At 36.5% G+C, this 27,530-nt stretch overlaps 3 protein-coding genes across 3 annotated transcripts; 1 reads left to right on the top strand and 2 right to left on the bottom strand.

The window, feature by feature from the left end:
- Positions 1-550: 550 nt before the first annotated feature.
- On the bottom strand, positions 551-11,842 carry LOC145636474 (alkaline ceramidase-like). The gene is made up of 3 exons (XM_081688047.1): positions 11,695-11,842; positions 8,350-8,688; positions 551-1,500 (listed from the first exon to the last, which is right to left on the bottom strand). Exons 2-3 carry the CDS (start codon positions 8,601-8,603, stop codon positions 987-989), a joined length of 768 nt encoding a protein of 255 aa, XP_081544173.1. The 5' UTR covers positions 8,604-8,688; positions 11,695-11,842; the 3' UTR covers positions 551-986.
- A 6,941-nt stretch (positions 11,843-18,783) lies between these two features.
- Positions 18,784-20,630, top strand: LOC145635430 (uncharacterized). Its single transcript, XM_081686709.1, has 2 exons — positions 18,784-19,408; positions 19,889-20,630. Exons 1-2 carry the CDS (start codon positions 18,937-18,939, stop codon positions 20,413-20,415), a joined length of 999 nt encoding a protein of 332 aa, XP_081542835.1. The 5' UTR covers positions 18,784-18,936; the 3' UTR covers positions 20,416-20,630.
- Positions 20,631-21,665: 1,035 nt separating this feature from the next.
- LOC145635429 (uncharacterized) lies at positions 21,666-27,432 on the bottom strand. The gene is made up of 3 exons (XM_081686708.1): positions 26,847-27,432; positions 22,444-22,608; positions 21,666-22,101 (listed from the first exon to the last, which is right to left on the bottom strand). The coding sequence occupies exons 1-3, from the start codon at positions 27,270-27,272 to the stop codon at positions 21,946-21,948; spliced, it is 747 nt and encodes a 248-aa protein (XP_081542834.1). The 5' UTR covers positions 27,273-27,432; the 3' UTR covers positions 21,666-21,945.
- Positions 27,433-27,530: the final 98 nt, after the last annotated feature.

Genomic DNA, 27,530 nt, shown 5'->3' with positions numbered 1-27,530 from the left:
AAGAACAAAATTAGTTAATTAGTGAGTAATTCAATGGGTCAAGCTATTATCAGATTGCTAAAAGTATATGGGATGTTATCCCATAGAAATGGGATGTTATCCCATAGAATTTGCTATATACACCCGGGGTACTGTACACCAAACTAATCCAAACCCCAAAGTTAGTTTTTGCTTTTTATTTGGTGATTAAATGAAAAATAATCATTGAAATGAGTATAAAATACTTATGGAATTAGGGTGTAAGGTACACCCGGGTTTATATAACAAACTCTCGCTATCTCAAGTTTTGAGTTTATTTATGAAGATTTTAATTACAAAATGTATTTGGCATTCATAAAAGATGATATATAAGAGTTCCAACCAACAGTTCCAAAAATCATTATCATCCCTGCCAAATTCACATTAAGATCCAAGTCAGCCAACTGAGTTTCAGCATCACTTTACAGTATAAGCTCAACCAGGCAGGCAACTATCAGTAGAGTAGATCGACAAAACATTCGTCAAGACACGGAAACAAAGTAAAATATTAGAATCACAGCGCGTCTATATATGTAGATGAATAAATTAACATTTGTAATTATATAAATAATGAAAAGCTTGCATAAACAAGAAACTTCAGAATCTGGGTATCAGTAAGCTGACAAGAGAATCAATAATTTAACACTTTCCATCGAATGAAGACAACATAAACTTAGTAAACTATAGAACCTATACTTGAGTTCTAACAAAAAAACTGCCCATAGCTTTGACTAATCTAGATCCTAATATAAAAACAAAAAAATGCTGAATATTTGCTTTGACAGAATTGCCTGTGACCATCTACTGTTTTAAGTATGGTTATAGTTTGCAAGCTACACTTCAGAACAGCCTACGTAAACAGTCCCTTCTGAGTAGGTTTCTATCAGACAGAGATGCCTCTTAACTGCAGAATACATAAGGGACCAGGAAATAAGAGGTTCCACCGGCTTTGTGTAATTGTGTCTAGCTCATTGAGATTTTGGTTTCTCAATCTTCACATAGGGAACAAGACCCAAGAAATGAACAATCTTTGGACCCCAACCTCGCTGCTGAGCACGGCAAAACATCAGAAATGCATTTGCAAAGTAGGAATTAAAGCCCATGAAGATGTGCCATAAAGCATGTCCTTGTGGATTGATAGGCCAAGCAGATATATGCTCACAGAAAACACGGTCACAAACCCAACACAGGCTTGCAAGGAATAAAGTGATGACATATAGCTTTGCTAGACGCTTGGCTGCAGGATCCTCTGTGTGGATGTAGTATTTGTACATCCGAGGGATGCAAAGGAGGCAGAGCACAGCGTAATGAACTTTAAAACTAATTTTGAAATGAAATACTGAATGAACAACGGCAAAAATAACACCGTAGAGGAAGAGGAATGTGGGCATTGTGCTTCGATAATGCCAATCAGGTGAATACAGAATGTAGATATAAAGGAGCATTTCCCAAACCATTGGAGTTTCATCACTTTGCTGTTGCCTGTAAAACAAACAGCAGACATGTATCATGCACGGATAATCAAGTTTTTTTCCGAACAATCCAGAAGCTACAATCCTGTTTAGTGGGGAAGGGGAGGGAGTGGGAGGTACAAAATAGCTTTTTTTGGCACTGATGGCATCACATACTCAGGGGCTCATAGCTCCTCACTTGAGCTTAATCTTTACAAAAGAGCTGTAGCCAACTTCACCCAATAGAACTTACCAATGGCTTTGAGTTTAGCTACGAGCAAAAGACCGCATGGTCCAAATCTAACTTGCTAGTGTGGTATTAACAGCATTTTTATTTTCCTATTACTTTGGAGAGTGAATACTACCATAAAGATTTTACAAGCAGTCAGAAGGACTGCTTTTAGTCATAATTAACAAGTGAATAATGTAATAAAAGAAAAACACACCCATCCACAAACAAACAAAAGTTGAAGCAAAAAGGAAATTAAGCAACACCAAAGGTGTAGATATGTGAAAACCCAAAGGCCGTTTCTACCACAAACAAACTTTCCAAAAGGACTTTGTCCATTCAAGTGTCAACACACTGTTGACCGATGCTACTAATGACAGATATCTCAAATAGAATCCAAAAAGGGTATTAAAAATGAAGCAATGTGCACAATATAGCAGAAATGAGCAAGATTATCAAAATGAGCCAAAAATTGAGATAGGAGAAGATGCATAAGAAGAAAGAAACAAAAAAGTAAAGCAAAAATATTATCACATTGATCTAATTGCCTGACAAGTCAAACAACTCAATATTCGTGAACCAAAAACTCAAAGGTGTGTAGCGACTGCCTCGAGAAGCAAGCACAAGGGTTGGATCACCTACGAGCGTAGAAGGAAGAAAGGACAGCAACAAAGCACAGCAGAGACGGAGCCACCAAATTAGTGAGCAGCTAATGATTATTGGCAGCATCCTCTGTGGGTGTGACAGCTGCAATATTACAATTTTGTCTCTTTTGTTTTTGGCTTGATGTGTACATATAAGAAAGGGGGAGAGGGAGTGTGTTGGATAGCTAGCCATTTTGTAATCCCTAGAGTGTGGAGAGTTGTACCCTCAAGGTACTCAGTAGAGAGTAGTGGCCTCAAGCCACCCTGTTTTCCAAGATTTCATCTTTGAATCAATTAATCAACAGCTTTCTTCCCTAAAAATTGCATCTTTATTGCTTTCTTGTCTTAGTTTTACATTAACAGTAGAGTAAAGTGTTACAAGTGGTATCAGAGCGGTGGTCCTGCGACTGCCGATGCCGGAAACCACCACCTCCACACTCTGTTTATTCTTATTAGAAAAATGGTTATTTCAGCAACCCACAGATGCGACACGTTGGAAGAGCAGATGGCCGGAGTCCAAACTCAGATGGAGACCTTAGAGACAACGATGAGAACTCAGGAGGAGTCCCTTAAGAAGACGGTGGAGGGTGCCATTCAGCGGCTTGACGGCCAATTTGAGTTGTTCCGGCAAAAACAAGATGCTTAGATGACGGTGAACACCACCACCCAAGCTTAGTTCTTTGAGGAGCTACGAAATCTAGTGAACCAGAGGAACGCTCAACCCTTCAACCATGGGGGGCGCAACTGGCAAGAAGGAGGAGAGCAACGTTGGAAGCTAGATATGCCGGTCTTCGAAGGGTCGGACCCAGATGGATGGATACTAAAAGGAGAGAAGTATTTCCATCATTATCAGCTCACGGAGAAGCAAAGGTTGCAGGCCGCCGTTTCCGCCTTGGAAGGCGATGCCTTAAGGTGGTTTTAGTGGGAAAACCGAAGAAGACCCATGCCAAACTGGGAGAGCCTAAAGAGCAGAGTCTTGCGCCAATTTCGTTCGACTCACGCCGGTAGCCTCCACGAACAGTGGTTGGCGGCGAGTCAGGAGACCACCGTCATGGAATATCGAAAGAAATTCATCGAATTGTCAGCTCCTTTGGAAGAAATACCCGAGACAATAATGATGGGTCATTTCATTAATGGGTCAAAAGAGGACATTAAAGCTGATGTGAGATTAATGAACCCTTTTAATCTGGAGCAAGCTATGGAAATAGCGGGTCGAGTTGAAGAGAGGAATCGGGTAAGCGGACTCAAGAAGGGATACGGTTATTTTGGGTCGGGTAGACTCGTGGCTAGCAGTAGTGGGTCGAAGGCCTTAACTGCCAGGCCTCATAAACACCGTTGGGACTCCAAAGCATCGAACTTCAAGGGCTAGCCTAAGGCTCCATCAAAATCGCAAGCTTCAGTGAACTTTCCAAGAACGACCTTCTGCTAAATCTGGTGAACCACACCGAAGCTGAGCACCAAGAGCAGAAGGCGAAGAGCCTTTGCTTCCGTTGTGATGAACGCTGGAGCGTCGGCCATCGGTGTAAAAATCGTAAGATGAGTGTCCTGCTTCTTGGCGGGGCGGAGGACAACGAGGCGGGCCTTCAAAACCAACCGACGGTGACACCAGCGACGAGGAGTTCACGCCAGGTGTATCTTTGTGCTCGGTGGTAGGTATTTCTAACCCTAGAATGTTGAAACTCGAAAGGAAGGTGGGACCAAAGTCGGTGGTGATCTTCGTAAATCCGGGAGCCACCCATAACTTTATATCCGACGGCTTGGTGGCGGAGGTGGGGATACCGGTGGCGGGTACGAAAATGGTGACATTATTTGGGGTAAGGGAAGATGCAAAGGAGTAAGGGTCGTGATTAATGGCGGATTTGTGGTGGTGGAAAATTTTCTGCCACTACAATTGGGTAATGCTGACTTGATTTTGGGAATTGAATGGTTGGAAAAGCTGGGGCCGGTCATCCATAATTGGAAGACCCACCTCATGAGCTTCATGGTGGGAGGTGAGAAAGTGACTTTGGAGGGGAAACCAGCTTTGACTTGAACCCGAGTCACACTCAAGGCTATGCTCAAAACCTTGCGCCATGAACGGGGAGGCTTATGGGTGGAGGTTAACCGTGTAGAGGTGCGAAGCAGGAGGCTGAACAGAGGGAGCAGAGGTGCCGGGGTGGTTGGCAGAAACTTTGGAACAATTTCAAGGGGTTTTCGCATCTCCCAAACGGCTGCCACCTAAACGAGGGCATGAGCACGCTATAGTGTTGAAAGAGGGCAGCAATCCGATAAGCGCAATGCCATACCGGTACCTACAATTTCAGAAAGATGAAATCGAGCGATTAATAGAGGAGATACTAGAGGCGGGAATAATTAAACAATCGGTCAACGCATTTTCAAGCATGGTTTTGTTGGTTAAAAAGAAGTATGGTTTGTGGAAATTCTGTGTGGATTACCGTGCCTTGAAGCGGGAAACAATCCCCGACAAATAACCCATTCCTATCATAAATGAACTACTTGATGAACTCCATGGGGCTCCTGTGTTTTCGAAACTTAACCTTAAATCGGGTTATCACCAAATCTTGGTGCGGGAAGAAGATACGCACAAGACGGCCTTTTGGACCCACGAAGGCCATTACGAATTCTTAGTAATGCCTTTCGGGCTAACAAATGCGCCGGCCACCTTACAAGCACTCATGAATGAGGTGTTTAGGCCATACTTGAGGAAATTTGTGCTCGTGTTTTTTGATGATATCCTAATCTATAGCCCGGATAAGGAGAGTCACTTGGAGCATATGAAGGTGGTGTTGTCCAAATTAGAGGAGCATAGCTTGGTAGCCAACTTCAAGAAGTGTGAGTTCAGTCAAGCTAAGGTCGCCTATCTAGGACATGTAGTGTCCAAGAACGGAGTGGTTGTCGACTTGGAGAAGGTAAGAGCTATGGTGGAGTGGCCGATTCCACAAAATTTGAAGGAGTTGCGCGAGTTCCTAGGATTAACCGGTTATTACCGGAAATTTATAGGAGGATATGCACGGATTGCTAGGCCCTTAACAAAGCAGCTGCGAAGGGATAATTTTGGGTGGTCGACTGAGGCCACGACAGCCTTTGAGCGGCTGAAATCAGTCATGATTTCGGCCCCTGTCCTTATTATGCCAGCTTCAGCAAGCGCTTCGTAATTGAAGCTGACGCTTCAGGCTTTGGGCTAGGAGTTGTCCTAATGTTAGAGGCTCGGCCCGTGGTCTTCTACAGCAAATTGTTAGGCCCTAGGTCACAAGCTAAGGCCATTTATGAGAAGGAACTAATGGCGATTTGCTTGGCCGTGGTAATGTGGCGGCATTACTTGCTTGGGGGCCACTTCGTTGTGAGAACCGATCAACAAAGCTTGAAGTACATCATGGAGCAAAGATAAGTGAGTGGAGAGTATCAAATGTGGGTTCGAAATCTATTTGGGTTCGATTTTGAGATCCAATTTAAACCTGGGGCTAGCAACCGAGTGGCGGATGCCTTCTCTAGGAGAGGAGAGGCACTTGGGATAGCAGTCTTGGTATCAATATCCGGAATTAATTGGGATGAGTTAGGAAAGGAAGTGAAGGCTGACAAGGACCTTAGTCGAGTAGCAGCAGACATAGCAGCGAATCCAGGGGCTCATGTGGGCTTCACACTTGAAGTGGTGAGGTTATTATTCAAAGGGAGAGTGGTAGTCCCTAAGGGTCACCCCTAATTTCCAAACTCTTGACAAAGTATCACGAGTCACGACAGCCCGGTAGGAGGACATCAAGGTGAAATCAAAACCTACCTAAGGATTGTCGCGGAGTGATATTGGTTGGGAATGCGAAAGGAAATAGGGGCATATGTGAAGCAATGCGCTATTTTCCAGCAAGCTAAACATTCACAATTGCAGCCAGTCGGATTGCTACAGCCCTTGCCATTCCCGAGGCTATTTGGGAAGACATATCGATGGATTTTGTAGAAGGACTTCCGCTCTCAAAAGGGGTAGACTCGGTGTTGGTGGTAGTGGACAGGCTATCTAAGTATGCGCATTTTATTGGGTTGAAGCATCCATATAGTGCTTTGATAGTGGCGGAGGTGTTCACTAAGGAAGTTGTGAGGCTTCATGGGATGCCTACTTTAATTGTGTCGGATAGAGACCGTATCTTCATGAGTGTATTTTGGAAGGAATTGTTTAGACTACAAGGGACAGATCTCAAGAGAAGTACCTCATATCACCCCCAAACCGACGGCCAAACCGAGGTTGTCAACAAAACCTTGGAGACGTACTTGCGTTGCTTTGTTAATGGTTAGCCCAAATCATGGGGAAAGTGGTTGCATTGGGCGGAGTATGTATATAACACTTCCTATCATGCTTCTACTGGGTTCACACCCTTTCGGGTTGTGTATGGGAGGGAACCCCCAAAACTGATTAAGGTGGGCAGTGGGCAAACCCCGGTTGAATGGCTTCAAGAAAGAGATTGGGTGCTAGATGACTTGCACATGAATTTGATTCGGGCTCAACAAAGGATGAAATTTAATGCGGATAGGCGAAGGAGGGAAGAGGAATTTCAGGTTGGAGACTTAGTCTATTTGAAGTTGCAACCATATCGGCAAAAATCCCTTGCAAAAAGACCGAATAAGAGGCTAGCACCTTGCTTCTATGGATCATTCAAGGTAGTCCAACGCATTGATAAAGTGGCATACAAGCTGGAGCTGCCAGAAACTTGTAGAGTCCACCCTGTGTTCCATGTCTCACAGCTCAAACGCGCATTAGGAGATCACTTGGCAAGCCCTACTATACCGACTCAACTGACTGAAGAGTTGGAGCTTAAGGCTGAGACAGAGAGCGTGCTGGACATCAGGTCTGCCAAGAGTAACCCTCAGATTCTGGAAGTGCTAATTAAGTGGCAAGGGCTGCCCTTAATTGAAGCAACTTGGGAGGAAGCAACAACAATTCAAGAGAGGTTTTTATCATTTCACCTTGAGGACAAGGTGACTCTTGAGGGGGGGGGGGGGGGGGGGGAGATGTAACGACTGCCTCGAGGAGCAAGCACAAGGGTTGGATCACCTACGAGCGTAGAATGAAGAAAGGACAGCAACAAAGCACAGCAGAGACGGAGCCACCAAATCAATGAGCAGCTAATGATTATTGGCAGCATCCTCTATGGGTGTGACAGCTGCAATATTGCAATTTTGTCTCTTTTGTTTTTGGCTTGATGTGTACATATAAGAAAGGGGGAGAGGGAGTGTGTTGGGTAGCTAGTCATTTTGTAATCCCTAGAGTGTGGAGAGTTGTACCCTCAGGGGGTGTTTGGCAAGTGGGAATTGAGGGTGGGATTGGGAATTTTAATCCCAATTTAAAAAATAAGCCTTGTTTGTTTGGTGGGAATGGGAATAAAAAAGGGTTTGGGAATGGGATTATTTAGGGGTGGATTCCCACCATTTTATTACCTAGGGAGGGTATGTAATAAATGGATGGGAATGAGAATAGGGGGAAAATGACATTTTTGCCATTAATGAAAAGAATGAAATAATAATCTTAGTAAGGGTATTTTGGTAAAATTGTTATTTATTCCCTATATATTCCCACCCACCATCCAAACAAGGTATTGGCATATTTTCATGTATTCCCATCAATTAATTCCCAATTTCATTCCCACCTTTTAATCCCCAAACTCCCATTCCCAGAATCCAAACGCCCCCCGTCAAGGTACTTAGTAGAGAGTAGTGGCCTTAAGCCACCCTGTTTTCCCAAGATTTCATCTTTGAATCAATTAATCAACAGCCTTCTTCCCTGAAAATTGCATCTTTATTGCTTTCTTGTCTTAGTTTTACATTAACAGTAGACTAAAGTGTTACAAGGTGCACTAGATAGCATCAAGCTGTCAACTAGTCAAACCAAAGAAGTAATGAACTATTAAAGCCCAAAATTATACCATTAAATGCAATGTTGTAGAATCATGACCCAAAAGCTTGCAGGGTAAAAAACAAAAAAACATGAAAATTGCAGGAGGAAAAAAAAACCTTATTTACTTACACACGTTGCAGAGTTCCATGGAACAATATGCTCCCCATTGCAAGTATCATATTTGAAAGGTGAAGAACAGTAAATCTCTTCTCAAAACCCTGACTCAAGGCAATAACGAGGCCAATGACAGCCAAAATGATGGCTGGTATATTTGAAATTGTGTTGTAAAACTCTGCAATATAAGATGAACAAACATAATTTTTTTCACACCAGTCGATAGAGGATGTGACGGGGCCCCAAAAGTTTAACAGTTCAGCATCCATTGATCGAAAGTGTGAACCACAACGTTGGTCTTTATAAATGTCTTATTTGAAAACTTGCAGAGCTTTTATGATCTCCAACCAATTCCTGCAAATATAGGCCTGATATTTAGAATAGAAAAACACATATTCCCTCCGTTTAACAAATATGATCTTCAAAAGTCGATAACATGAGAAATGATTACTTGATGATAAAAATTCTAAAGCAAGTTCACAACATGAGCAATGCAATCTGAAAGGTGCAAAAGCTTAAAACATCAGCAAACAGCAAACAATAAAAATAACTCCTCAAGAAAAGGTGGTCATATATCTCAATGCTTTAAGTCAATTGGAAAAAGTAAGCATTCAAAGCAAAAAGGAACCTAGAACTTTATGAAAGGTTCCCTTTTGTTTGATGTCTTCCATATATTTGTCCAGGATTCAACACAAAATACTTGAGAAAATTGATCTTAAACTAAAGTTTCAGTTCTAAGGAGTCTGCTGTACATCAAATTATAATGAAACAAATCCATAGATATCAATAGATTCAAAAATAAATAAATCCTTGTATTAATTGGCATATGATACAACAGCACAGAAAAATGAATCCTCAATCATCAACAAATGCATACATAGTTAGATGAGAAAACAGCAAAGCAAACATATCCACTATAAGGAAAGAAAATCAACTAAAAAAATGACACCCCTGAATATTTTATGTTTTCCTCACCAGTATAGTAAACTTCATTAATTAAAAGCTCTTTAGTAGTCTCAAGTCATTCTCAAGTTCTCGATTGATTAGGGGTATGCCTGTTACTTTGCCTCCCAAAACTCTCCGTGTCTGCCAATGCTTCCATAGTCCATACTTCTTTTTTATAAAGATTTTTGGGTATGACAGAGGTTGTCATAATTATTCTAATCAATCAACAAGAACACCCTTCCTATGTTCTTTTTGGGTTGACACGTTTTGATTTTTGACACTGTTTACAAACTTTACTTTGAGTCTTTGACTAGCTTTTGTGATTTATAAATATGATTTTTAAAAAAAAAAAAGTAGCCAGTTAATCATGTGGGAACTTGTTTAAATCATCTTTATCAACTTTTTATAATTTTTACATGTTGCTAATAAGAGTTATAAACCATTAAAACCATGTGTTGGCAAACGTGATAAAAGAGACATGTCAACTAAAATACAACGGAGGAAGTATTAGTTAAGTCACCAGTGTACAAAACACTGAAGTTGAAGAATCTACTGCAAATCAAAATACTCTAAAAAGTGAAGAAATCTACCTAACACGTACTCCTTAGTACGCTTGGTATGAAGAAACAAGTACAAGATCGCAACATGCCAACATGCTACCTAATAATATTGAAATCTAGCCCAAAAGTGTTCCAGACTTTCAGCAAACCAATATTCGTGTTCCAATATGTGCGTTGGAAATAAGCAATACGCAAGGGGAATAGAGTATTACGTAACACTGATGGAAAGAATAGATAGTTGGAAGGACATGATCTTTCATGGTATAAACGGAGAACAAACATTAAAGGCGAAGATGAGAAATCATGGTGACTCCTATTCCTCCTCTAACTCTGAAGAGCTCCCTGGCCAAATGGCCACCACTGGCTACTTAATCAGTTAGATTTCTCATCAACACTTGATATAATTAAATGACTTACATTTTGTGACACCAAACTGAGTAAAACCTCTGAAAAAAAAAAAACAGTAGATTCCAGCGGAAAACACAAGCAACCTCGTATCAGTTTCATGACACAAAAGATGTTATTACGTACTTCAACCCAAAAGTATTTTGACTAAGACAACTGTAGAAAGAATGAAATCACATTCAACTAATTCATACCAATTTGCACACAATGATATGAATGCAAAACTCTTGTATGGCAACCCCAACCCCCCACCCACTTTGTTTTGTTTTAACATTATTCAACAATCACAGGATCCACAGCTTCTTTGCTAATCTGAATTGATAAGAAAATACCCTAGCATACACCTTGAAATCTTTAATCTACAAGGGATTTGACAAATTTAGGTGATGCCATGGTGGTGGTGGTGGTTATTGTTGATTTCTTGCTAATTGGAACACATCATTTAAGGTCAACAATGTACATAACATCGAAAAGGAAGAATCTACTGCTCATATAATCCTCAATGATTCCATCAAACAAAAAGTGGGAAGGCTTTTCCTCATTCTGATTGGAAAAAAAAAAAAAAAAAAAAAGGCATAGTGGCTCTCGTAATCTCGTTGTTACTCCCAAGCCAAGAGCAAGTAAAAATGCTAGCAAAGAAACTACAAAATATGTGTAAATGATAAAGGGGCACATAATGGTAGTATGTCTCCTACATAGAGTCTGTTCACTCATATCTCCTACAGCTGCAAGACCTGAAGCACATTCTACCTAAAAGATTCACCACAAATATTTGCATTTCATATCCACCAAATTCCCACCCGGCAAAAAATCAAATGAACAAACCAAATGTACAATCTTACTCCAAGCAAACCCAAATGATCCAAACATATGATCTTCAACAGTTCAACATCGCAACCGCCAATCGGGCAGGTGACAGCTAGTGTAACATACTAACATACAATGTCAATGTTTGATCCATCAATAGAAAAAAAAAAAAAAAAACTAACATCCAAGCACATACCCACCAAACCAAAAAATGAAAAAAAAAATCTTAAATAAGTCAAAATCCAAAATTCCTCCTCCTACGCTTCCTACGATTAATCAATCATCAATACCCAAAAATTCTTAGATTGTGAAAATCAGGAATCATACTCAAAATGCAATCTTTTAAGGCTACATCTAAAACACAAATCAACCCCAATAATTGCAACCCCACAAAATTTAAGAACTAAAAGATTACAAGTCTTTCTCATATAAACTTATTGTAAATAACTATTCAAACAAAAAAAAAAAAAATTCAAGCTAACAATTATATTCAATTCATACCAAATTTACCAAAAAGAAAAAAAAAAAAGAAAAAAAAAAAAAAAAAAAAAGCAATAATCTAATTATACACACATCAATTCTACAATCGATAAAAAGGGAAAGTATTTGATTACTTACATAAAAAGAAAATTCGGATACTTACCTTTCTAAGAAGAGATGAGATCACTCAATTTTTACTTTGTATTGCATCAATTATTCAGGGGAAGAGAGAGAAAGAGATCGACTTTGGACATCGGTTTTTTTCTCCTTCCATTTTTGGCTGTAATTTGGGAATTCTAAGAAAAATTCCTTATTTGTTGTTTTTGTTTTTGTAACATGCAGATGCAATTCGGGTTTGGGCCAATAGTTAGGACTGAAATTGGCAGCCCGGTTCTAACATGTGGGCCGACATGGGTTAGCGTAGCCCCATGTATAGAGATTTTGAAATTTAACACGACATGACACGATTAATTGAGGACACTATGATAATTAGAGCTGTCAATTCGGATAAACGGGTCGTGTTTGGGTCGGGTAAGAGTGGGTCAGGTCAACTCGGGTTGGGTTACTTCGGATTAATCCCATAACCTATGCGGGTCGGGTTTGGGATGGGTCATGCTTGAGTCGAGTCACGTCGGGTCATACTTCTTATCGGGTTTGGGTCGGGTTACATTCGGGTCGGGTGAACAATAGGTTGGGTTAGATTCGGGTTTTCATGGGTTAATACGGGTCAGGGTAATTCTCGGGTTCGAGTCGGGTTCGGTTCAAATCAATAATTTGCGAGTTAGAATCGGATCAGGTCATTCTCGGGTTTGAGTCGGGTTCGGTTCAAGTCAATAATTTGCGGATTATAATCGGGTCGGGTCATTCTTCGGTTCAGTTCAAGTCAATAATTTGCGGGTTATAATCAGGTTGGGTCATTTCCAAGTCGGGACATTCTCGGATTCAAGTCGGGTTATATTCAAGTCAATAATTTGCAGGTTACAATTAGGTCGGGTCATTTCCAAGTCAGCTCATATTTGGGTTCAACAAACTAAATAGATAATTATCATTTTTATCAAGCTAATTATTTCCTTTGTCTATAATATACTTCCTTCGTTTCTTTTTAGTTGACACGTTTCTTTAGTCTTGTTTGCCAATGCACAAATTAAATCATTAATATCTTTAATTATCGATAAGCAAACATTATAAAAAGTTGGTAGTTTGAAAATATACATTGTGACGAATCTAACAAGATCCCACTTGACTATATTTTTCTTTACATATAAATCACAAAACATGGTAAAAGGTAGGTATGTGAATAGTGCTAAAGTCAAAACGTGTTAACTAATAAAAAACGAAGGTAATATATGGCAATATACTAGGTAACTATAGTCTATAATTTAGGAAGATAATTATCTCCTTTGACCATACAACAAATATATATTATATTTAACTCTTAAATTTGAGGATGATGCTCCTTTCTTTTGTTGGCCTTGACCAACTTGGTCTCCCTAGACAAAATGCTTTGATCAACAATAATAAGGTGGTCTAAATTGCATTGAAGGTGATTTGAAATTGGGTCAGGAATAATTTAGGTTGAATTTAGATCGGGTCAATAACAAGTTGTGTAAATTTCGAGTCGAGTTAGTAAAAGATCGGGTTGAATTTTTGGGTCGAGTAAATAATAGTATGGTAAAATTCAGGTCGGGTCAAAAACAAGTCGGGTTTAATTTGAATTAGGTCAATAACAAGTCGGGTTGATTTCGGGTCGGGTTTGTAATAGGTTGCGTTAAATTCGGGTTGGGTTAGAAACGGGTCGGTCTGAATTCAGGTCAGGTTAGTAACAAGTCCGGTTAAATTTGGGTTTCAACAGGTTAAAACTGGTTTGGATTAATTTCGGTTCAAGTCGGATTCGGTGCAAGTTAATTGAATTGGTCGTTGTAAACCGGTAAATTGGTGCAAGTTGTAAACCGGTAAATTGGCCGTTTAAAGACAAATTGGATAGTTCCACCCACCCAATTGGACTCCTGGAAGATATTAGGGACCATGTTAAACATTTTCGTCAATTTTTACTCCGGACGAAAAAAAGTCATAAATTTCCAAAATTGAAGGCTAATGTCCACGCTTTTTGAGAAATTTTGGAGGTTTCGGGGCCTAGTGTCGCAAAGTCTTGAGATTTTAGGAGATACATCTGGGGGTCATTTAATGCCGTTTGGAACCATATATGATCATTATATATTGTCATAGATGTTCGTGGTAGGCTTGAGTTAATGAAATCGGTGCAAGTTGTAAACCGATAAATTGGCCGTTTAAAGGCAAATTGGAGGGTTCCACCCACCCAATTAGACTCCCGGAGGGTATTAGGGACCATGGTCAACATTTCGGCAATTTTTATTTTCGAGCGTTAAAAAGTCAAAAAAAATTCCAAAATTAAAGGCTAAGATCCACGCTTTTTGAGAAATTTTGGAGGTTTCAAGGCACGTTGTCGAAAAGTCTTGAAATTTTATGGGGTACATCTCGGGATCATATAATTTCTTTTGGAACCATTTATGATCATTATATGTTGTCATAAATGTTCGTGGTAGGCTTGAGTTAATGAAATCGGTCCAAGTTGTAAATCGGTAAATTGGCCGTTTTAAGGCAAATTGAATGGTTCTACCCACCCAATTGGACTCCTAGAGGGTATTAGGGACAAATTTCGGAAATTTTTATTTCCGGGTCAAAAAAAAGTAAAAAAATTCAAAAATTGAATGCTAATATCCACCTTTTTGTGAAATTTTGGAGCTTTCGGAGCCCGGTGACTAAAAGTCTCAAAATTATAGAGAATACAACTCGGGGTCATATAATGTCGTTTGGAACCATATGTGACCATTATTTTTGTCATAAATGTTCGTGGCAGGCTTGAGTTAATGAAATCGGTGTAAGTTATAAACCGGTAAATTGGTCGTTTAAAGGCAAATTTGATGGTTCCACCCAACCAATTTGACTCCCGGAGAGTGCTAAGGACCATGGTAAACATTTCGGCAATTTTTATTTCCGGGCGAAAAAAAAATCAAAAAATTCCAAAATTGAAGGCTAATATCCACGCTTTTTGAGAAATTTCGAAAGTTTCGAGGCCTGGTGTCGAAAAGAAATAAGATTTTAGGGGATACATCTCGGGGTCATATAATGCTGTTTGAAACCATAAATGACCATTATATGTTGTCATAAATGTTCGTGGTAGGCTTGAGTTAATGAAATCAGTGCAAGCTGTAAACCAGTAAGTTGGTCGTTTAAAGGCAAATTGGATAGTTCCACCCAACCACAATTGGACTCCCAGAGGGTTAGGGACCATGGTAAACATTTCGGTAATTTTTATTTTAGGGCGAAAAAAAGTCAAAAAATTCCAAAATTGAAGGCTAATATAATAACCACGTTTTTTGAGAAATTTTAGAGGTTTCGAGACCCGGTGTTGAAAAGACTTGAGATTTTAGAGAATAAATCTCGGGGTCACATAATGTCGTTTGGAACAATGTATGATAATTATTTGTTGTCATAAATATTTGTGGTAGGCTTTAGTTAATGAAATCGGTGCAAGTTGTAAGCCGGTAAATTGGCCTTTTAAAGGCAAATTGGATGGTTCCACCCACACAATTGGAATGTAGGGTATTAGGTATCATGGTAAACTTTTCGACATTTTTTATTTTCGGTAAAAAAAAAAAAAGTCAAAAATTCCAAAATTGAAGGCTAATATCCATGCTTTTTAAGAAATTTTTGAGGTTTTGGGACCCGGTGTCTTAAAGTTTTGAGATTTTAGGGGATACATATCGGGGTCATATAATACTGTTTTAAACCATAAATGATCATTAATGTTTTCAATAATGTTCGTGGTAGGCTAGAGTTAATAAAATCGGTGCAAGTTGTATGTAAACCGGTAAATTCTCCATTTAAAGGCAAATTGGATGGTTCCACCCACCTAATCGGACTCCTGGTGGGTATTAGGGACCATGGTAAACATTTCGGTAATTTTTATTTATAGGCGAAAAAAGTCAAAATTTTCCAAAATTTAAGGCTAATATCCACGCTTTTTGAGAAATTTCGAATGTTTCGGGGGCCTGATGTCGAAAAGCATTGAGATTTTAGGGAATATATCTAGGGTCATATAATACCGTTTGGAACCATATATGATCATTATATGTTGTCATAAATGTTCGTGGTAAACTTGAATTAATGATATCGGTGCAAGTTGTAAACTGGTAAATTGGTCGTTTAAAGGCAAATTGGATGGTTCCTCCCAACCAATTGGACTCCTGGAGAGTATTAGGGATCATGGTAAACATTTCGGCAATTTTTATTTTTGGGTTAAAAAGTCAAAAAATTCCAAAATTAAAAGCTAATATCTACGTTTTTTGGGATATTGTGATAGAGTATAAAACATCAGCATAAATTTTTAATTGACATAGTCCTTTAACACAATGAAGTAATTGGCAACATAAAATATAAGTAGTATTGTAATGCACTAATGCTCGATTAAGCAAAATGTTGTGTTTAACTGTCAAACTATTCAATTGTTGAAGCAAAATGTTGTGTTTAACTGTCAAATAAATAAAATCTACATTCATTAATCATATAATAAAGCTTTTTTTTGAAGACATCATGAAATGCTTAATCCTTTTAACGAGTAATATGTACTTTTTCTTTAATTTTAAAGACAAACACCAGTCCACCAAGATTAGCTTATAGTGGCTTGGAACATGAAAGAGTTTAATGTTTTTTTAGACAAGATGAATGTGGACATAATCTGAAAAGATTCAATGAACATAGACACAATATTACAAAGACATTTCATTAAAAAAAAAGAGATAAATATAATTTGGCTATTTGACATCGTCCATTTTCCGCATTTTCATTATAATAAGCGTCAAAATAAGATTAAAAAAAAGGCCTAACTTTGGCTATTTAATTATCCTGACTTCAAAAGGGTTTATTTGGTAAAAAAAATAAATGCATATTCTGTTTAGTACTTTAGTTGGATAATAATGCATGTAGGATTATACTTCATTGTAAATTTGTAAGCCTATTGGACTTCTAGAGTTCTACTATACCGTACGTGTGGCATAACTCAATCAATCAACCAATGGTGTAACAAAATGTATGACTCTATACTATAACTTTGTTAGTAACACCATATATTGGTAAACTAACTGTTAACAACTACCTCTTTAATTTTCATGCCTACTTGATAACTCAATCACTAATCCAATATAGTTATGTATTATCATTAACCTCATTTAAATTAGTTTCCTCATTGTTACTCCATATTGATAAATTGATCCATTTTATCAATTATATTGTATGTGGTTAATGACCTTGTTCATTTCTAAATAGTTGCATCATTTGCTTTTTTAGTGAATTAATTTGACCACGTATAATTTTTAATATACTCTTGAAAATTGGAGTATAAAATTAGGAATTCATGACAAAAACAGGCGTAAATCAGTGTAATTAGTGTGTTTTGTCACGATTTTCTAAATTTAAATTAAATATACCTTAAGGATTATGTATATCATTTTATTTTCTCATTTTAATCTATCAACGCACTTATAACTAAACGTTCCTATCAAGGCACTTATAACTAAATTCTACTTAGCCAAGAAATTCTAAATTTTCAAAAGAGAAAATCTAGATAGTAGGGAATATAAATGTGAAAGTAAATAAGAAGTGGATAAGCATTCAATCGGTCAATCACACATATCGAGACGAGTTGTTTGTCCTCCGATCTGAGTGACAGAATGTGCATTGTTTCGCAAATCACAATACTAGCATTCAACTCTAATAGTCCGATGTGTTAGTATTGCCACAAACCTAGGAAATAATTGTGACTATATGATACTACCATCGTTTATGTTCATGCAAATGCAACACAGATTATTAAAAATGTGTTAGTATTGCCACAAACATAGGAAACCTACTAAGTACTATGGAGTATTCCGTAATAATTTGTTAAATCAGAATACATTTCTATTTACCATAAACTCATGGTTTATTTGTCACTACGATTATTCTACAACATTACAAGTAATACGATCATTCTACAACATTACAAATTTACAAGTAATACGATCATTCTTACTTATATTCAAGTAATACGATCATTCTACAACTAACATTACAAAAATAAACAAATCATAGCCATCATTTTACATCTTAATTTAATCATGGTATTAGAATTCATAGAACTAACAAACTAGATTATATTTCCTCGTATATAATGATATAATAACTATATGTCGTGTTATTGTCTTCTTCAACTATTCGTGCATAATTTTATGAATTACGTTATATATTAAGGTTATATGGCATATGAAATATGTGAATTGAATATATATATATATATATATATATATATATATATATATATATATATATATATATATATATATATAAAGTGGAATGGATTATCGTACCTTATTTTATTGTATTTTTAAAAGGGTGCTAGTTAAACTATTTAACTTGCCTATAGATGCATCATTATTCTAGTTTAAAAGTTACAAAGTACACGGTATACGTGAAATAATGATATTTTAATTTGAGCTTTTTCATTACTTTGTGATATAATTATATGAAGTTATAAACCTAGCTAAATAAAAAGTTTAATAATGACGTTAAAGATCTTGCATCAAATACAATGTGTAGAATTGCCTTTATAAATCTTGGTGGTATTTAGTCCTGGTTACGTTCACCTTATTTCATGAAAAATTATTGTAAAATGTAAACACGTGTATAAATTATTTTAGCTATACACAAGATGACAAGACATATCATGATTTGTACAGCTGAGTTGGATAACATTAATTGTATTTGGAAAAAAAAAAAATACTCCGTATATTGCATATTCGGATCTGACACGTCATATGATAATAACCTATCCCTTAAAATCCTTAATATATGGATATTGTTTTCCCCCAAAATACATTGTGAATTTGTAATTAACCAATTAAGTGAATTGGTGACCAATACCAATCCACATACATTGGAAAAAACCAATGAACCTTTACGCAAATAAAGGGAATATTCATAGTCCACATTCATAACAATCCACGGATAATTTATTAGTCAAGTCCCATTTTTTGTTTAAGGTTAAACAAAAATTAAGTAAACAAGTATATATATATATATATATATATATATATATATATATATATATATATATATATATATATATATATATATATATATATATATATATATATATATATATATATATATATATATATATATATATATATATTTGTCATACATGTTTACATCATATCACCATTTTTACCTCATTCTCTCTTCATAAAACCATCATTATAAATCTCAACTCTTCATTCATTTCATTTTTTCTCTCTATATAAACAATTTTTTGTCCAATATTAAACAAAACAACTATAAATCTAAAAAAATGGCCAAAATACCAATCAAATTCAATAGGGTAGCGGCGGCTTTCGATGAGGCCGCCAAGTGGTATAGGCCGTGTGATAGTAGTAGCGGGAGTGAGTATTGGCCGGAAAGCGGAGCTGATCTCTCGGATCTCGTAAACTCGTTTATCGAGAAAGGAGATCACGGAATGGATCACAACTTTAATATCGATATCGATGAAGGTGATATAAATAGTAATGAGTCTCGTGATGCAAACTGGGTATCTGATAATGATGAAGTCGATAATGATACACAAAGGAAGGAGTTGTTACAAAGTTTGTTGTTAGAGTGTACAAGTAATGGTAAAAAAAAGAGTACAAGACAAAAGATTTGGGATGAAATTGATATTGCCTTGAAATTATTTGGTGGTTTCAATGGTAGTGGTAATGATGTTTCAAGAAGTAGCCTTAAACGTAGTTTAATGGCTCATCTTCGTAACAAAGGATTTGATGCTGGTAAGTTATTTTTATATTTAATTTTATGCTATTTTTTTTTTCAATTTTTATATATGTTTTATTTAATCATGAACATTCATATTAGGTTCAAGAGTTTTGGTTGAATTGAATTTTTTTTTTAACTGAAATTTTACTTTTATTTGCAATAATTTTCAATGTGGTAAAAATTTAATGCACACTTTAAAAATAGAAGATAGAGTTTTTATGAAGCAATATATTTGACATTATGAGCTCATCTTTTATTTATGGTATGGTGTCCATAAATGCAAATTTGTTTAATTAATTGAGTAATGTTCTATATATGGTATCAAAGATTATTTTCTATGAATTGAAAAGTTGGTTTATCCTGAATTTCGCCTTTAATTTCTCTTATCAAACGTAAGCAAGACTTAATTTCATAGATAATTTGAAGTAAATGTCACATTGTACAAGTATTTTTGTAACATAAGATAGTTTTACTAACGAAATTAATTGACATAGGCCTTTGCAAGTCCCGGTGGGAGAAAACCGGCCGATTCCCGGCTGGAACGTACGAGTACATAGACGTGAACGTAGGAAAAACTCGATACATAGTCGAAGTATTGTTGGCAGGCGAATTTGAGATAGCGCGACCTACAAGTCGTTACACCTCGCTAGTAGAAATCATCCCTTCAATATTGATCATAAAAAATACTCAAGTACTAAAACAAATAATAAGGATTATGAGTAATGCAATGAAGGAGTCATTAAAGCACGCAAACATGTTAGTTGCACCTTGGAGGCGCAATGGTTACTTGCAAGCTAAGTACTCTAGCCCTTACAAGAGAACGACTAATCGAGACTCGATTCCCAAGAATAATGTCGTCGAGAGGGATGATGAAGAGGTGCTTGCCATGAAGAGATCTTCGATTGGTTTCGAAGCTGATCAATTCACTAGGGTTTCTTATTATTGCAGGGATGTTGATTTTGGTAACAAGGTTCATGGAATTAAAGTTGGATTATTGGCTTCTGTCCTTCAAGGGAAATGATAATAAATTATAGTTAAGATTGGTCAAGGTTGTATGTAAATTTAGTGAATTCAAAATTTTGGCTAGTTATCAATTTTTCGGAAATTAGTTCAATTCGTTGCAACTATATTTAGTTGTATATTTATATTATCTTATATATAATCAGAATAGTTTTATCGTTGTTTGTAATATATCGTATAATATCAATCAAAATTTAGTCAAAATTTGATTACTTAGTAACTATGAAAAGTGGTTTGCAACGTAAATTTTGAAACCAAATTCTAATGCTAATTTTTCATAGTTTTTTCTTCTTCTTGTTTTTCATAGTTACTACAATGACAGCACATAAATAATAAATATAAAATTCCTTTCAAATATATATCAATATAACGAAAATTACAATATTTGAGCTAGGTTCATTACTTGATTGAGCTTTTGTTAAGCATATTCACGAGAACTTTTGCTCAATTGTAGTGCATATTTTGTTGACTTTCTAATTTTTCAATCACGAGATAATTATATTAAACTCGAGAAAATTCAAATCAATTTTTATAAAGGCAGTCTAGATCAAAGTTGACTATTAGTCCAATTAAGACAAAGACATAAATGTCCCTAGTTTGTTTTTACTTTACTACTTCGTATTGATTGCCGAACGTAATAGCGTTGAGAGAAAAAAAATGAGCAGCTAAAGATGAACCATGATTTTTGGATGGCGACATTATGAGCAAATATTTCCAAAATAAGTCTCTCTTTTAATATCTCCTTACGACCTTACAAGTTACAAGGCGTGGTTAAAAGACGAGTCCGTGCAGGTCAATAGTAAGTCGGGTCATATAAAGACAACTTATCCGATCTATTAAACCTTCGTTAAATAGTCCTATTAATTTGACCTTAACCTTATACCCATTGGATTACATAAAATTAATACAAAGTACTTCGTATTATAAAGCCCTCAAACAATAGATACTCGTATAAACTATTGAATTTATTGTATTCATAATAGTTGGTTTAGTAAATTCATTTTGGATCAATAATTAATTAAATACGGAAAAATATAGAAATATACAGTAGGAAGTATAGAGAAAAAAAAGTAGACCATAGATGTGAGGCCTGACTGTAACAATGAAGTAGAAAATGCCTAAAATTGCCTACAGAATTACAATTGAACAAATGGTTACTCCGAATTAACATCAATTCAGAAATACTAAATGTTTGCTGTATTAACTATTTTAACTACTAGTACAAACTACAAAGTATAACATAGTACATGCTACAACTTTTCTTAAATCTTCACTAGAACAATTAGATAGAGAAATCAATCAGTTGAAAAATGGAAGAATGTAGTATCGTTTCAGTACACAATTACCGTTACAAATACAATCAGCTCAGTTAATGAAAAATTCAGATGAAGACTAAATAATACATTCACAGGCAACTTCCCTCGCTTGCTGGAGATAACAAAACAACAAGCAGAGAAAAAACCTGCATTTCCTGCAATCATAGAACAAAGGCCGGCTAAGCCGATCTCCTGGGTGTGCTGCTATCTTTGGTTCATGCCCCGGAATTTGCTCTTTCTAGTTGACCATCCGCTTTAGGGTCTGTCTTAGAGTCAGAATCATGCTCCTCATCATGTGATGTCAAGCCTAGGCTCAAGTCCAATTCATTCAAATCTTGTCTTGCGGGTGCAGTTTGGTTTTCTTCTTCATCCTGAAGACAAAATTTTCTATTGTCATCCAAAACTATATATTTAAGCTGATGAACAATATTCCACCTATCCCATGTTAGTCTTACTAGTCAACTTTGTTTTTTATTAATTATGTGTATTTTTAGACCATACTTTCAAAAATGTTTTGTACATCTTTTAATCATTTCTACTAATATAGATTGATATAGGCCAATTGTCAAGGTTTGATTATGAAGACTGCAAAAGTCAAAGGGAAGATTTGGTTGGACAACAAGAATACACTACAATTACACTTCACATTAGTCAGGAGGCACATACAAGATTTCAAGATATCAGAATGAACAAGTTTATGGAAACTAATTTACCTGGTTCTCTTCCATGGGCACATCATTGATGTCAGGTTTTTCGGCATTACCATCACTCTTAGCCTCTTGCTCTCCTACATTTTCATCACTTTCAGCAGGCTTAGCTTCTTCATCATCATCAGAATTCTCTTCTGCTTCTTTTTTTTGTTCCTCTAGCACTGCAATCTGTCATAATGTTCAAAGCAAAAAAAACTGTCTTAAGTGTGTTTTTTTATTTAGCTCAAAAAGAGGGGGGTTGGGAAATGAGTGGTGATGGAGTGACTTCATTGTTGCCACAAACCAAGAATATAAAGGATCAAACTTACGTAACAATCATGCGCAAATTCTCCAAAAAAATCAAAAGATACTTGGTTGTGCACATGTTCAACTAATCATTTTCAAATGCCTCCCCAACATTTAATAACACAGTTTAGGTTGATCAGCACATTTTAGAGTTCAGAAACTACACACCAGTAAGAAATTTCTGACACAGACGACAAATCAAAATTTTGGTTTTGAATAATGAACATCAAAACCAGCCAGATAGGAGTATTACTGATGTGATTTTAGTATATTATAAGTATTAGCTCACGGGATCACCAACATATTATATATCCCAAAAAAGACATGTATATTTCAAAAACCCATTAAGCCATGTGTGGCAGAAATTAGTTCATCTGGTTAATTAGCACACAACGCTACGGGAAAGGAACATGACTCAAGATAAGACCAGGTATGTTGAAACGGATTTTGTCAGTCATCATTACCATAAAATTCACACTACAGTCAAAAGATATGTGCATTTATGATTATAAAGGTGGATAACAAGATAGCCACAAGAGACAGAATTCACCTTCCTTACTACCTTGGAAATAGAAACCCAAATACATTGCCAAAAATAAAAAATGGCTGATTTTCCCAAAGTGTATATCAGAAACACAGAACCATTTCCGAGATAGCACATCAAGCTATACTCACTCCGTCCCAAGGAGTAGTTTAGCATAATGCATCATCTCCCACAAAAGGAAAAAGAAACACAATGAAACACCAATTGATAGATGATCCGGGTGCTCTCTGCCTTAACATTTAGTAACTTGAATGATAGATTGATAGCACATACTTGCAGAATTCAGTGTTATCAAAGCCATCTCATAAAGACCGTGGTTCTCAACCTCCATCCAAATAGGAGGGTCATTAAAATACCACATCCCCCTCAAACACAATACACCAGTATAGAAAAAAGGTTATCAAAGCCATTTCAAAAAGACCTCTATCCTCAACCTCCATCCAAATGAGAGGGTCAATAAACTAGCACAAACCCTTAAAAAAATGTGAACTCCTAAGCCATGTAAAGGACCAGAAACTCAAGAAAGACAATTAAAGACAGCAATAGTGGCAGTAGTTCATGGAATAAGACAATAGGTCACATGTAATTGTAAAAGCTACTACATATACTGGTAAATATACTATGAGATCCACAGTTTAGACATTCAGTCCACAACTCGGGAGAGAATCAATAGATTAATTTTCGGGAGCAATTTATCCTTCCCAAAGCCATGCTTTTGAAACTTGACAATCACAATGAAATAAATGGCTCGAAACCACTATAACTAATCATGGGTCCAATGTCGCCAAGGTCTGGAAAGGTCTATTAGTGGCCAAGGGAGCTGGAAAAGAATAGCTATAATAATAGCGATTTTTTTTTTTTTTTACTCCACCCTTTGCCACAGAATATTGTACTTCCATCATCTTATACGACTCACAGTAATCTTGCCACTCCTGAGACATTCCATAACGTACACACCAGTATATTCTGTTAAGCTATATCAGAGGTAATACAAGCCCCAATCATCACATTTTTTTCAGTTTACATTAAACACTACTCTATCAGTAGCAAAACAAATACTAAGGCAGCACTTCTGACCTGTCAACTAAATATTTGAGTACATGACAATCAACAATCAAACACCTCTACTTCCACAAGCTGCAATGCAAATTTAGCTCCCTCCAAGTCCTAGAAATTAAAGAAAAATAAGGTAACTAAGCAGAAAGGAGATAAGACAATCTTTCATTAACTGAATCCAACTTTACAAGTTATAGGCCTGTTAAGGATTGCGGCTTCCATATTGAGTTATATGAAAGCATTGCTGTGGATTTAAACACAGGTAACAACAATAAACCCAAGAACCAACAGAAAAACTAACAAACAATGCAATAGGTCTATCAATGATGTATATGACATGTTGAGTACTTGAGTTACAACACTCTAAAGATCACCCTTATCACACGAGTTCTATATCAAACCCTAATCACCTAATCCAATCTCCTAACTGAATTCTACACCGTGTCTGTCCAAACAATCAAATTTTGGCTTTGTCCACTGTTACAACTTATATTTTCTCTCATGACATACATTCATATTCAACTAGAAAACAACCTAATTCAACTCTAGGCTTAACGCCGAATTACATAACTACAAATTTTTGCATTGTAGATTTGTAGTAGACCATCTAGTTTACTGCATAAAATTCCACAAATAGTAGAAAACTAATAGACAATAATTACTTAAGGGTACTGCCCACATAAAGTCTCCCTGTTGATACCAAACATTTACTACATGCTCCAGTTAACATTTGCATACTCAAGCAGCCAAACTCCAAGATACTGCAACAGCCAACAGGCTTCAAAAATCACAACTCAATAGGCCCATCATAATTCAGGACATCATACTCAACAAGGGATCTATGAATATAAGCACATACTGCTAGTATTACTTCATTAGTACAATCACAAATTCATCACATTTTTTCTAATGCTGTCAGAAATCAACTCAATGCCAGGGGAAAGGGAAATTTCGGACACAAAACTTCCAACATTATCGTCCACATAACAGAATTCTTATAATCTTATTTCTAACCTTCAAGGTGCAACCTACTCATGAAAAAAGGGGGCCACAAAACTGGAAAAAAAAAAGGTATCAAGACCAACTTAAGAGGACAATTGTACAGCACCATAAATCCACATAAAACCTTAATAATCTTGATCATCAGCATAACTTAACAGGGGATGAACACTCTTTGAACCATAAAGATCTTCCTTTGTTAATCAACTCTACTCATCCATTCCCAGTGCCCTCTCCTCACCATCACCCCTCTAATTTCTCAAAAGAAACTCGGACCAAAGGATAAAAGCGCAAGCACTAAACATACTTGGAAATCCAGTCGTGAGTAACTTCCAGTGACCAAAAAAGAGAGCAATAACAAAAAATTCTTCCAACAATACAAGTTCCTAGGTCTTTGCAAACAAAGAATAACAAAGTACAACAACTGGCCCACAAACTGATGCTTTGCAACCAGAAAAGTCCTTCCATCATATATCGAATAACCATGACCACTAAAAACATAATTAAAGATTCAATTCCAAATATAGTAATGATAAAATGTTCACAATTTCTGGATTTATTTGTTGGATGATAGAAAACAGATATGATCACATAAATTTCAGGATTCAGCCTGGTTTATACTTTTTTAAGTAGGGTATGACCTCATCAAAAGCACATGCTATTATACTAATAAATTGACACCCTGACCCCTGTGATAAGTTGAATGCCTCAAAGTACATTAAAAACTTTTAATCAAGAGGCTATCTTACACAATCTATAATATTGCCAAGTGTCAGCAAAATATATATACTCCTACCTTAAAAGACATATTCTACAATACAAAAGTATACTTCAAAGTTCAAACCAGTCACCTTCCTAGCTTCTAAATACTATGAAATCAATTATTCATCAAGTTGCACTAAACCCTGAATCTTCTTTATAGCTACATTGATCCCTTCTTTGCCAATCAAAGAAAGATACTGTATTCCATCCATCCGAAACGACATATGTCGTCTGCCTGGTTTTCTTTCCATAATCAAAGCAAATCCACAAGCTCAAATCCAATCTACCTCTAAGAATTTGAAGCATAGGCAACCAGAAAATTTTGCTGGAAAAAAAAAAAAAAAAAAAAAAAAAAAAAAAAAAAAATCGCAGCTTGTGACCTATAATAAGAACAAATTGAAAGAATCCCACCTCAAAACAACAGCATAGATTGCAATTAATGCATTTAAAATTACCCTAATTTTCCAAAAGTTAAGGGCACTATCCCCAATAAAGCTTCCCCCAAAATTCAAGCCAAAAACCCACCTCAATTCATCAACTTCAGGAACAATTAAAGCAAATTAAAACACCCAAATCTCCAATAAAATTATAAAACAATAACTTAACCATTCTCTCAAAAAGATCTGCAGGTAAAAATCAAGACAAAAATTCAACCCATACCCACCTCAATTCATCAGCAGAAATTTCCATAAAATCAATCAATTAAGCTATAAAAATCAAATATGTAACAGCCCACAAACAGAAAAAGGGGAAAAATTACCGGAATATACTTGAATTTTCTTCTGGGAGGCTCCTCAGAAACGACGTCGTCAACAGTAGAAGTATCTTTACTCCCATTAGCAACAACAACACCACCATTAGCATCACTATTACTAATCTTAGAATTACTATTAATATTATTATCACTCGAATTAGAATTCTCCTTATTAACAGGGGCCCACTTGTAAAGACGAAGATGGGACCCACTGTTACCATTACTGCCATTAACGGCGCCATTAGAGGATAAATGTTGATGATTACTACTACTATGATGATGATGGTGATTTGAATTTGAGGAAGAAGAAGATGAAGAAGAAGGGGGTATTGGGACCCACTCTTTCTTCCATTTTCTAACGGGGCCGTTAAAGACGGTGGTTGTGCCGTAACGGCTAGAAGATCGGCCTAATCGAGCTCCGACTCCCTCCATTAATGACGGTTTTGTGGATCGACGGCGGATTTAACGGTGGGTTTTCGCCGGAAAATAGAAAAGAAAACAGGCGTAACAATTTTGGTTTCTTTTGTTGTTAGTTTTTCTCTCTCCTCTTTTTACGGTGGTTTGTTTCTGAAGGGATCACGGGTTTGGCATGTGGAAATTGTTTCATGAAATTGAGTCTTTGTTATGGGCCGGACCAAAAAATTACTACGCATTTTCTTTTGTTTCCTTAAAAAAAAAAAAAAAACACTT

The sequence above is a fragment of the Chenopodium album genome, chromosome 6 (assembly GCF_948465745.1).
Source record: "Chenopodium album chromosome 6, dcCheAlbu1.1, whole genome shotgun sequence".
Taxonomy (NCBI): domain Eukaryota; kingdom Viridiplantae; phylum Streptophyta; class Magnoliopsida; order Caryophyllales; family Amaranthaceae; genus Chenopodium; species Chenopodium album.
This window is presented reverse-complemented; position numbering and strand designations above follow the sequence as displayed.

Excerpts from the sequence above, each read along its gene's own strand:
- LOC145636474 (XM_081688047.1), bottom strand. The coding sequence starts at position 8,603 with ATGGATGCTGAACTGTTAAACTTTTGGGGCCCCGTCACATCCTCTATC. Across the intron at positions 1,501-8,349 it reads CATGGAACTCTGCAACGTGT|GCAACAGCAAAGTGATGAAA; the intron begins GTAAGTAAATAA and ends TTTGTTTTACAG.
- LOC145635430 (XM_081686709.1), top strand. The coding sequence starts at position 18,937 with ATGGCCAAAATACCAATCAAATTCAATAGGGTAGCGGCGGCTTTCGAT. Across the intron at positions 19,409-19,888 it reads TAACAAAGGATTTGATGCTG|GCCTTTGCAAGTCCCGGTGG; the intron begins GTAAGTTATTTT and ends TAATTGACATAG.
- LOC145635429 (XM_081686708.1), bottom strand. The coding sequence starts at position 27,272 with ATGGAGGGAGTCGGAGCTCGATTAGGCCGATCTTCTAGCCGTTACGGC. Across the intron at positions 22,609-26,846 it reads GAAAATTCAAGTATATTCCG|ATTGCAGTGCTAGAGGAACA; the intron begins GTAATTTTTCCC and ends ACATTATGACAG. Across the intron at positions 22,102-22,443 it reads TGCCCATGGAAGAGAACCAG|GATGAAGAAGAAAACCAAAC; the intron begins GTAAATTAGTTT and ends TTTTGTCTTCAG.